Below are 12507 nucleotides of genomic sequence, written 5' to 3' on the forward strand. Positions count from 1 at the left end.
AAAAAAAATAAAAATAAGAAGACAATTTCATTCCAATTCTAAGTCAGTGAAATATCAAAAGAAAAGCATGACAATGGAGTTCTGTTTGAAAACATGTTTTATACAAAAAGTTTATTGCATGTGGTATCGTTGGTGTACAGATACACAGACAAAACTGTTATAAGGATTGAATGAATTGATAGAAGCAGAAAATAAAATAACTTAAAAAAAAAAAAGAAAAGCATAATATGATTTTTTATAAAAATACATAGCTAACCAAATGATCCTGTGGTGGTGTGTTAAGGTTTCCTGTACTTGCTCTGCATCCATACCCGGTGCATTGTAACTCTCTTTCCTCTGTTAACTTGTAGTCGTCTGTCCTCCAGATTTTGAATTTCTTCAAGTCCAGCGTTGGAAAATAAATCATGAACCTCTTCTGTAAAAATAAAAACCCCAAAACAAACATTAATACAATAATACATGTATAAAAATGCTCTGAGTGAGTCCAAGTCCCCTCTACACTTGACACAAAAAAACTTAAAAACTTTAAAATTTGTTTAAAAATAAAGTTGTTCTTTATACGTCACTGTTCAGTTCTATTATTTTACATTGTGGATTTTACGTGCCAACATTAAAGTCTAAATGCTGTTACAGAGCTATCTGCAAATTATCAAGAGTAAAATTCTGCAATGTCTGTTTGCCCAAAAGTCAGGAAACAAGGTGGCCCTGCAGAGGTCAAAAACAGCAAGAATCTCCTAATGTGGAATGCAGATGTCATAATGCAGAAATACCTTTTGTGAAAAAATAAACACAGGTTCCATCTCCACGTGTGTAGAAATTCTCTGATAAACATCGACCTGATTGTAAAAGATTAAACAATTACATTAAAAACATTAAAGAATGAAGATGTTTGTCAAAAACCACATGAGCACACACACTACATGGTACACAGAATATACAAGAAATTAGGTAAGGCAGATAGAATCATATCTGGAAGCTCACCCTTTTTAAACCGGAGTTGTGAGAAGTCATATCTCCCATAATCACGGAAAAGGAATATCCCTCCATGTTTCAGGTATGTAGATAGCTGGTTTACGACTCCTTGCATTCTGCGGATAAAATGTAAATGAATGGGAAAATAATCTTATATAACAGGACTGCAACTACTGAAGAACCAAGGACAAGATACACAGAGGGTTGTGTGGGAATATGTTCCTGTATAGGTCTTCTTAAATTCTTGTTTAATGTAGAACAAAAATTGTAGCATATTGCATTTAATGATAAAACAGAGTCTGAGTTTAAATTGAGATTTGGGTTTGTAATGACATTCCAACAAAGCCTGGGGAAAGTGCAGGTGAGTTGGGAAGGTTAAACTGGTTAGGGGAGGGGGAGGGGGAGGGGGCAGCTGGCAGATGATAAATGACATCAGGTTCTCCTATCTTTGTCCGGTAACCTTCACCTACCGCTCCGGATGAATGGAGGACAGTACAAAGACTGCCATAATAACATCCAGGCTCTGAGGAGGAAAGGGAAAGGAGGCCATCTCTTTGCAAATGTCATGGACAAAGGCATGGCATACAGAGCCATCGTAGTCTGGATGATCCTGTGAGGAAAGTAAAGTAGGTGATGTCCAAAATGTTTTATTGTGTCTTTACAACTTAATATTATATCCAAATTTCACAGGCCTTTATCTTTTCCGCCTTTCCATCACTTCTCCATATCATGTAGGATGTGTGTGTCAACTATTGCATGGGCACTGTGGCTTTGACCTTTGCTCTCCTGTAAGTGGTGGCTTGTGAATTAATTCTGCACTTACTTTAAGTCAGATTAAAATGTAAATGTACAGTATTATTATTAATCCAATCATTATTATATAGCAGAAGATCATTTCTCAAAAGTTATCTGGTATAATGTAATCCGGAGTTGTACAAGACAAATGTATGGAACAAAAACATTTTCATCAAATATCACAAGCCATATGATTATTTTTGCTCCATGTGTCATGCATCTTGATTTACTTTTTCATTTCAACGTTCAAGTGCTCTGTCTGAGACAATTACTTTCAAGATATTTTAATTTCCCCTCTCCCTCTTCAATGAATCAAATGTTAATTGCAGCTTGATAAAGTAAATAAATACTGTATAGTGTCCAAGTTAATCTTGGGTCAAGATTACATGTAAAACAATATTTGACTCTATAAATAAGAAGGCTGTGTTAAATGGCACAATCTGCTATAATGTCATTGCCTGTGCATAATTAAAAATGTATTTCTTTATTGTGCTGAGACAGAGTCCTTCTCTGGTCTTCTATTTAATGTAGTTTCTATGCATGTTTTGACTTCTTGTGCCTGTGAACAGTTTTGACTTGAATCCTTTAGTTATAATAAGACACATCCAAAGCAATCTTCTCTTTTGTTTTGACATTTTCACATTATGCTCTCACCCTAATGATATATGACTCATTAGATTTCTGTCAGCTTTGTGCTTTCATCAGCAGAAGGTTTAAAGAAATAGATCTCATTATTCAGGATACAACTGCAAACATATTCAGACAGGTGAAGATGAGTGATCATTCAATAAGATGAGCTATTTCTCAAGCCTGAGATACAAAAATAATAATATTAACCCTGATACACTATATACAGTTCAAACTCATACCAAACAGTACTAGAAATACCTACCTTTACCAGCTGAATAGCACGAGGGGAGAAGTCACAACAGTATAAAAATGCACTGGTTTCTCTGTGAAAGAGAGCAGCCAACTCATCAACCTTTATCAATCATCATCATCATCATCATCATCATCATCATCATCATCATCATCATCATCATCATCATCATCATCATCATCACATATACAGGTAAAAACAGACAGCTCTATGGCACTGAAACTCTAATCTGAGCCACTTAAAAATCAACTATTACCAACTAGCGCTCTTTAAAAGGTATGTTATTTACACTGATCAGCATCAGACATTACAGACATGACATTTACAAATTAATTCCCATTGTTAGAGAGATAAAAAAAGAAAAGAGTTATATTTTATTAAAATTAAATTTGTTGCAGCTTGTATTTCAAATTCAGATACAGGTAAAATGGAAAGAACAGAAAGGGATTAAAGTTTCTCCAACAATGTAAGTTTTTAACCATCAATGTAACAACATATCTTTCTTTCATGTTTCTGAGGTTTTCCATACTGATGAAAAAATGTATTCAGTCATAAGTAACAACAACCGACTGAGCTATATAAAAGTAGCCTTGTAGTATTGTTCTGTTGGTGTATATTTTAATATTACAAGGAATATTTGCATATTTATAATACTCCTGTCATTACAACGCCAACAATTAGCTAGAGATGTGCAGTTGGATGATGTGTGCACAATATGCATTTTTAAACTAAATAAATAAAATGTTTTGTTCTCTTGGTTAATACTGGGTTTATATGAAATAATGATTTACACATGATGCACATTTATGATGTTAAAATGGTTAGCTAAAATACAAGATACATACATATCTCAAGATTTATACTCACTTGATGGAGTCAACAATGGGAAATACACTGTTACCAACCCCACATCCAACCTGTGAAGAGAAATAATGACAAATTGAGCAACAAGCAAATTTGTATATGTAGTTATATTGTGACTTACAGCCTAATACTTTTACTACATCATAATTGTGTAATGATAGACCCATTACTGAGCCCCTAAGGGGATATTGGGGGGGGGGGTCTGTTCTCGTGCGCTCTCGTTCGCATGCTCAGGAGAAAGTTTGTGGTCAGGTCGGGACATGTGTCCACACACAGAGCTGTCAAAAGGCCCCACAGAAGAATGACAGCAGGGGTGGATTAATTCACTTTCCTGAAAACTATAAAAATATACCCGAATGTATCATCAACCAACTAAGAGATGATAAGGTAAACTCACTGTTAATTCATGGCATGCCCTGAAGGTATGATGTTAACTTTACATAATGTTAGCAATCACTTAATTCATCAGCCTAATTTTGCTAGCTGTTGCTACCTGGTAAGTTAGGCTAAGTTTTTGTCCAGATGCCATATATAAATTAGAAAGGTCGTTCGGAGACAATATAATATAATGTTGACGACTTGCAAGCACAGCGGTAATGTCTTTAAAATGAAGTCAGCTAACTCCTGTTCTGCCATTTTATCACAGCAAAAGCAGAAATGCACTGGCTGGTATCCTCTGACCTCTGCATGCCACACATCTGGTGCTCACTCAAAAAAAGAAAAAGAAAAAACATATATATATAGTACCAGACAAAAGTGTGTCCAAACTTTTGACTGGTACTGTATACATATATATATATATACAGTACCAGACTTTTGCCCCATGTCCTCTTAGGGGCTCCATAACATATCACAGCCATAGCCATAAAATCAAGATTAATTTTAATTTTAGAAAACCTCCAATATCCTGAAAGATGCATGCTGTCCTGGGAAAGACATCTGACAGGACTCTTGACAATCGGTGGTATCTGTTTTCCTGTTATGGTGTGTGTGGCAGCTGTGTTGCTGGTGTCTGGCCTCCCTGTCAGACCCACTCAGTGGATATTCTGCCCGCTCATCATCCTGACACCTGTTTGTGGCTTGTCTTTTTGCATCTGAAGGAAGCAGTTCTGGGAACTCTAAAAACAGCCACTTGCGATCTTTGAAGAATTTATCCTGGTGCGTCTCATAAAACGTGTTCCAATATTGGCAAGCTTCTGTGTCAAATTTACCTGTGTGGCAGAGATTTAAGAATATTTTCATAAAAAGCTTTATTTGCCCTGTAACTCCAATCAAATCTATCTTGTAAAAATAGTTTTGAGGGAACACATTCTTACCTTGTTCCTTTAAAGGAATGTGTACACTGGAATTTTCTTGTGCTTTCTGCCATGCATTTTCCTTGTCCTCCTCTGTCCACTGGACATGATCCCTAAAACATTAATCATTACAAAAGCAACTGTTACATCGGGTCAACTATGACTCACAAAAGTGTTGAATGTTCTCATTTCCTCCCACACCCAGTACGTTTGAATACAATACAAAAAAGTTTCATGTATTAAATAAAGAATAAAATAAAATACTAAACTAAAACATATATTTCCCAGATGAGTTTTTAAGTTAACCAAAAGGTATTCACTTTCAGCCTAAATTTCAGAACTGGAAAGTGTCTTAGAAAGGTGTTGAGCTACTATGAGTCGACTACAACACTAACCACATGTTGTGCTTAAAGATGTCGTCATGATTGGTCAGAATCCTTGAACCCAGCGGAGCTGCAGGTCTTCCTCCAGTGCTCTTTAGTTTTATTGACAATCTGCTGAAAACGTCAGCCAGTTTGGCTACAGAGAGGCTCCGAAGTTTATGCATTTATTCTGTAAAAATGCATGCAGAATTAAATTAATTTCAAATACACTTCCAAACTTACTTTTTCTCTCACTCAAAATATCTTGATTTTCTTTTAGCATTTATCAAATACACCATCCATAGTACTTTGACAGTGCATTTACAGAATGTCTGTTACTCATGTTTTTAAAAAATGTGTTACTCTTGTATCCTGTGAAACTCATTGACTTCCGTTCAGCCATCAAAGCTGCTGAAGACAAATGTGGCATCACCACGCAGCCTATTGCATACAGGTTTACAGATCCATGTTGAATTTTACTGTAATTGATATATTTAATGTGACTGAACTACCACACTCATGTTACTTTACATATTTTGCATTATTTTATGATTTTCTCAATGTGTTAGAACACCACAAAATGTAGAACTTTGCAGGAATTGTTTGTAAAATCTGAAATGTGCTTCTCCTCTTCCTCCCTCAGGTCTCCTGAAGTGATTCTAGGGCTTCCCATCACAGAGGCTGCAGATACAGTATGTGGTCTGTGTGTAGTTCTGGCCACCATGTACCTTGCCAGTTTGCTGTTCCCTCAGCGCTGCCACTATTACCTGGTACGTAATCTAAAGCACCTTATTTGTGCAGCTCTGTGTCCAAACACCGAAATATGGTGTATCTTGTTGGCTGATGTGATTTTATATATTATTTCTCCAGATGAAAACTATGGTGGAGACACTGGGTCAGCCAGAGGACCACATCCTAGATGATACACAATGATGATAAACAACAATGATGATAAACAACAAGAAGAGCATAAAACACTTGTGTATGCATGTAAAGTGTGGTGTGCTTGTGCCTATACCTTATACCTATACTATATGTAATAAATGTGTGTGTGTGTGTGTGTGTGTGTGTGTGTGTGTGTGTGTGTGTGTGTGTGTGTGTGTGTGTGTGTGTGTGTGTGTGTGTGTGTGTGTGTGTGTGTGTGTGTGTGTGTGTGTGTGTGTGTGTGTGACTATCTTGGTAGTTTACCTGCTTCCTGGTTGTGTGACAACATCTTTTATCAGTAAAGTCAAAAACAAAAAAACAATGATAACTCCAGTCTGGTTTTCTGTTCCTACTTGGCTGTTGGTTTGTAGCCTATCTCGTTTGTCTCTTGAACTGACCTCTCTACTTCAACTGGAGGCTTTCCCCGCCAGCTGGTGGCGCTCTTGCACCATCTTACTGTTTGCTAACCACCAAAAAAAGGAAACATGACGAAGAAGAAAAAAGAGGGACGCGAAGAAGACCTTAGAAAACTACAAAAATGGCGCAGGAGAGGGCAGCTAAAGGTAGTAGCCACACTGGTAAAATGCGACATAATTGTACAACAGATCTTTAAACTGCTGACTACACTTATTTCCCCTATGTCTGGACCACTCCTCATATCAACAGCCCTTACAAAGTGGACTAGCTACGACTTTTGATTGAATGAGGACAATATATCAAGGCTCACCTGCTCAGCAACACTTTGGATAGCTGTGAACTTTTAGCTGGAGCTGAACATACAGCACAGGTAAAGGTTGTAAATTTATCGGACTGGAAAAGCAAATCTTACCTGTAGTATCTGTGGTGTTGTGTTGGGTTCACCTCAGGGAGTTGGTGGCTCTTGACATGCTACCATTCTTCTTGTAGAGATAAGTGCCGCCTATTGATGGCGCCGTATCGGAGAAAAAGGAGCTTTAACGCCGCTGAGGTGTTGAGCTGGAGGAGCAGAGGTATCAATGCTGGGTCTCTCATCAGGCACAATATGAAGGTCCTTAGAGACATCATCCTCCAGGTAATGGAAACATGAAATATTTACTTAAGATAACAAGTTTAACTATAATCGTTTTTTATATTGCAGGACAAAAGGAATTATATTAAAGTGTGGAGCAAGACCTCAAAATCCACAATAATGTATGAGGATGGTAAAATCTACTTTGAAAATTACCAGAGCTGTTACAGCTGGTGAGTATGAATATTGAACTTCAGTAATACAACACAGCAGTAATTTTCAGTCTTTAGTACACATACAGTACACAATAGTACATTGAAGCCAGGGCTGGCCCTGACTAAGTTGCCTTAAGAACCTTTGTGAGATGCTTCTGCTTTACATATTAAAATAAAACTTAAAAAATGAATGCCACATTAAAATTAGCAGTGAGATTAAAGCATATTGCAAACAGAAACATATCATCATGAAGTTAACTGTGCAATGGACATGTCAATCAGATAAACTGGAGGCACTGAAGATGTTTTGTGGCCCTATTTCCATATACTGTTATTTGCACTAACCCTAACCCAGGTATCAGTCATTTTACCATATTCATTTTGTCTTTCTTAATGCAAATGGAAGCAGATGAGTTACAGAAGATTTCTAGTTTTGGAGACAGTTGCGACTTTAAATGGCTGCACCTAAATACTAGGTTGTTTATTTTGTATGCTGCTGATTTCTATAATACTATGTTTATTAGGACTGGTGACAGAATAAAAGTTTTACACTCTGATAAACACTATGTTCATGTTTCAGTTTTCATTCAGAGCCTCAACTTCTATACAAACTGCCTAAACGATCTAAACTGGAGAAATTTGAAGATGCCTTGCTGTGTCAGAGCCCACTCGTAAGTGAAACTAAACAAACACCTTTTTTTGATTTAAATGAATATATGTTTTTGAACTGAACATGAAATGAACTGATTTTGACAAATGAGTTTCAGATTATTGATAAATCTGTTTAATCTTTAATTATTGACAGGACAAAACATTAGCCTCTCCTTCTGATCATAAACCCAGCCTGTTGGTTTTGACAGCCAATAACTGGCTTTATCGCCTGTCAGCCAAAACAGGAGAAGAGCTGGAGAGAGTTTTCCTCTCTTCAAAACATAAATTCAGGTATTTTTTAAGGCTCCAAGTTCTTTGAGTGGAAATTAATACATTTATTTTCAGTTGTAGTTATTTTACAAACCTTTTAACCTCACTGTGTGTTATGATTCTTTTTAGGTATCTTGGCTGGGATGTTTCCCAAGAGATTTTTTATGTTAAATCTGTTCAAAACAAAGAAACACCATTAGCCCGGCAGGTGAGATTAATCTATTTGAATGGGTTTTGTGCCTTTATTGAAGTATTACAAGGCAGTGTATAAGTTTAAAATTTAATTATTATCAAAATTGTTATCCTATTTTTTTGTTAGATTCTTTATGTGAATATTTTGTGTACTGATTGAGTAATTGAGTAATCATTGTATGACTAGTCTTAAGCAATGGATCTTTAATATGGTGAAGAGAAGACAGAATTTTACATCTTTTTTTCTCTTTTTTTTCCAGGCGGGTGTCACTCAGAATACAGTGATGCACCTTGCCATCTTTCATGTTTTCCCCTTGCAAATTGTGGGCGTTATGGAGATCAACAAAAAGGTACAGATTTTTTGTAGTTTGTAACATTTTTTTTATTTTTCATGTTGGAGTGATATGTTACTATGAAATTTTTCCTCTTAATCTTTCAGGTATTTGGAAATAGTGTTACTGATGTTGTTCTGTCTCAAGGGGTCCTTGCTGTGTCCTACAGCACCAAGTCAGTGAAGCTCTTCAGCTTTGAGCATATTCTGCAAATGGTGGGCATTTTTTTGTATCCTAGACAATATATAGCAATCTGACTATTTTGTTAATACATTTTTTAAAATTACATTAGAAGTACATTTGTGAATATTTACTCATCTAGTGTTTTATGATACTTTTGGTTACTAATATCTGTTTATCTCATGAATATTTTCAAAGAGTCCTTTCTTTGTTTTCAGTACATGGCAGAGAAGATAACACTTGGTAAGCAGAGTTGTGGAGGCAAAACAGTGGGAGATGTTCCATTTGGTATCCCAGTAAATATCCAGATCACAGGTACGTCACTTTTTGAAGTCTAGAATGGCAGTATCTTTTTGTGAAAGACTTAATTAGACCTAGGCCATGGCGTGCATGAATGTTTTTCCCTGCAAAGTAAACATGATGTTTTTTCTTAATCTTATGACGCAGATTGCCCTCCAGTGCTCTTCGAGGTGTCCTGCTCTAATAATGGAGTCCAGATTGGGGGCTACCCATGGCACTACATCCACACGCCACCACAAAAATGTCACAAAGGGACTCACCACATCTCTTCACTTAAGGACAGCACTATGGTATATTTTAAGAACTTTTTTTTAACCATAAATTATGAAATTTAATTGAAATAACAGTGGGAATTTGAGTATAAAACATAGACTGTCTTGAGATACATTAGGCCCCAATCTGCTGTATGGTAGGCTTAACTGCTGGCAAATTGGTCTGAAAGAGCCTTTTGAAAGAGTCTTGGTAAGAAGGGCCACAGATGTTTTTGACAGCCTTTGTCTTCAGCTGCTGGACAGGACAGAACCAAACATGTTAACCCCATTTAAAGCAACACAAAATAGTCCCCCTACAACACAAGGTCTGTGTATTTTTTAGAGATTATTCCATGTTTTTATTATTTTTTTTTTTTTTTTACAACACTGCTTACATTTATTTCTGACATGAGATAAATCATCAGTAACTAAGAGCATAAGCAGCCGCAGTTCCAAAAACACAAGAAACCAGAGTTCTGTTTGCTTTGATCAGTGTGGTGTATCTGTGACATCGGTAAAAAATACTGCATAAGCTTATATTTAAAAAAAGATTTTTTTTAAACTTCACACCTTGAAGATGAAGCTGACACCAGTTGACTGTAGAAAGAGTTGTGTGCTCATGGTACTGTTTACAGTTTTCCATACAATAAATACAGTTGTTGTTGTTTTTTTTTACTAAATTAGGCATCAAATGGAATACAGAATATGAACTGCTGCTCTCTAGAGAGTGATGAGATTTTCTTCCACCCTGACGACTCAGGAAGAATCATTCACGTTGGACCGACCACCATAAAGTGAGTATTACATTCAGCTTCTACATGATAAAATGAACACTGAGGAAGGCATTGGAAGTAAACATTTTCCTGGTGAGGAGACATTAGGAATCCTAAGACATTCCTAAAGGTTTTTGCCTTAACCTTTGTCCCTAAAATCCACATGGTCATGTTCAGTGTATATATTTTTTTTTCCCTTTGCATTATTTTATAAAAGAAATATTTGTGTGTTTTTTTCTCCAAGTGTCTTAAAAATCCTCGGTGAACAGAACAGCTGTTTGCCATCAAAGGTAGCTGAAGATTTCTCCATGACAACCCATCGAAACAACAATGTAAGTGTAATACAATGCTTATTTTCTTAATAGACTGACCAGGATAACCCACAGTACTGTGCCTGCATTTCCACAGTCTCAGAAAATTTCCCATTTCTGTTTTTCTTTCTGCTGCAGCCTACCTCACAAGTCACTGTCACCTCATCAGGCCGTGCAGTGAAGAGAAGATTTCAGCAACTGGATGATGACCCAGATCAAGAGGTACCAAAACCATTATGCTGTAATCATTGTTCAAGTATCTCTGCAAAGAAAATTGTACTGTGTTACTCTAAAATATATGTATTTAATGTGTAAGAACACAGAAGAGGTCTAGCAAATTAAAGTACATAGTGTGCTTGGAATCTACATTTTATTTGTAAGCCTGACACAAAACATTATAAAGCTCATTATTAAAGGTCAGACACATAATCAATGATTTAAAGACTTGCCTATCAAGTTCAACCTACATCCTACTCTCAACATCATACCCTACCTGAGATGAGTCATATACAAAATAATATTCTAGTAGTAGTGTTACTCAAAATCAAGTAAAGCACTTTGAGCTGCATTTCCAGTATGAAAGGTGCTTTACAAATAAAGTTATTTAGCTTAACCTCTTAGTTAAAGTTATTTATTCCTGGGAATGTCAGCCATTATTATTAGGTTTCAAACTTATATGATCACTGAAGGAATGCTCATCCTTTGGAAATATGACATTATTTTCAACATTTATTTCCTTCAGTCAATCTTATTCTGATAGCTGCCTCTTCCTCTGGCCACATCAGTGTTGGCTGATGTCAGAAGTGCAATCTGTTGTACCTTTTAACATTACCAACACCGATGTGAAAGTACTAACAACACCCCTACCATACTTGAACATTTGTGCTGCAAGTTTCAACCACTACTTAGCTGCTTATTAAAGTTTTTATTAAAGTGGAGCTTCACTTTAATAAGAACGCTGATAATGCTCAGAATACAGGCCTTATTGGTGACAAAGATTCACAGAAATAACCATGTAATTTTGCAGACTTTCCGTACGGTGGAATATGAGGATGAGCTGGACCTTTTGGCAGTGGTGGTAACTAACGGTGAAGAGGGAGAAGGAAGAGCTCACATTCAACTCCATGACAACCAGAGTGGGCAGTTACTGAGGACAGTTGATCTGGTTGAACCGTGGGATGAGGTGAGTAACGTGACATGACAGGACCGACATAAGACTGAAGTGTATGTGTTTATGGATTCATGTTTGTTCTCATCTTTTGTTTCAGACTTATCGACATGAGCTTTTCTTTGACAAAGACACAATTGTTCACATTGAACAAAAGAACACCAACTTCTGCTGCCATGTTTACAAACTGAAGGCTGCCACAAAATAGTGGTGCAAAAGTGAATCAAAGCTGTTGTAGAGCATTTAACTTTTTAAAATGTTGTAAACATTGTCTCAAAGTTTATTTTTGATATAGCTGTTCTGTTAAAACGTATAATGCTGTTTTTCACTTCTGGATAATTGTTTCTTTTTTGCATAAATTAAATTAAATTAAATAATCAAGTTTCTACAGAACTAAGCTCTTATTTAAAATTATATAAAATCTCTGCACTGTATTGCAAACTGTTGACCATGTTCTGTCTGCCACCTGTGAACTTACAGGATTTTTAGACTGTGTCTGTAAAATTAAAGAGTTACATTTTTCCCAGTTATGTTTTATGTCTGCCTCTTTCTGTCTTTCCATTATGGCCATCCAGATATTAAGATAAGTACTAGTTATTAGGGCTGGGCAATGTGGACAACCTCAAATATCACAATGTTTTTGACCAAATACCTTGATATCAAAATTGTGAGAACATTGTAGAGATGACCATTGGAGCTTTCACAAAATATTTGCACAATGAGATTTTTTGATAAGTAATCTTGGGTAATGTGGATAAAATGATTAAATGGGTAAAGGCATCTA

At 36.3% G+C, this 12507-nt stretch overlaps 2 protein-coding genes across 4 annotated transcripts; one reads left to right on the plus strand and one right to left on the minus strand.

Moving 5' to 3' along the window:
• Positions 1–37: 37 nt before the first annotated feature.
• mettl8 (methyltransferase 8, methylcytidine) lies at positions 38–7020 on the minus strand. The gene is made up of 10 exons (XM_062431260.1): positions 6922–7020; positions 5202–5358; positions 4828–4919; positions 4409–4722; positions 3515–3564; positions 2660–2720; positions 1443–1582; positions 982–1088; positions 771–836; positions 38–415 (listed from the first exon to the last, which is right to left on the minus strand). Exons 2-10 carry the CDS (start codon positions 5351–5353, stop codon positions 279–281), a joined length of 1119 nt encoding a protein of 372 aa, XP_062287244.1. The 5' UTR covers positions 5354–5358; positions 6922–7020; the 3' UTR covers positions 38–278.
• On the plus strand, positions 6639–12219 carry dcaf17 (ddb1 and cul4 associated factor 17). Of its 3 annotated transcripts, XM_062431259.1 has the most exons (16): positions 6639–6655; positions 6759–6879; positions 6999–7143; positions 7210–7313; positions 7876–7966; positions 8101–8237; positions 8346–8424; positions 8669–8758; positions 8848–8955; positions 9139–9235; positions 9368–9510; positions 10156–10265; positions 10489–10576; positions 10694–10777; positions 11583–11738; positions 11824–12219. In XM_062431259.1, the coding sequence occupies exons 3-16, from the start codon at positions 7018–7020 to the stop codon at positions 11929–11931; spliced, it is 1521 nt and encodes a 506-aa protein (XP_062287243.1). In that variant the 5' UTR covers positions 6639–6655; positions 6759–6879; positions 6999–7017; the 3' UTR covers positions 11932–12219. The 3 variants fall into 3 exon arrangements, with proteins under 3 accessions (XP_062287243.1, XP_062287242.1, XP_062287241.1); XM_062431258.1 differs by having other exon boundaries at positions 6649–6879; XM_062431257.1 differs by having other exon boundaries at positions 6649–7143.
• Positions 12220–12507: the final 288 nt, after the last annotated feature.

This window comes from Scomber scombrus, chromosome 13 (assembly GCF_963691925.1).
Source record: "Scomber scombrus chromosome 13, fScoSco1.1, whole genome shotgun sequence".
In the NCBI taxonomy this organism is placed as follows: domain Eukaryota; kingdom Metazoa; phylum Chordata; class Actinopteri; order Scombriformes; family Scombridae; genus Scomber; species Scomber scombrus.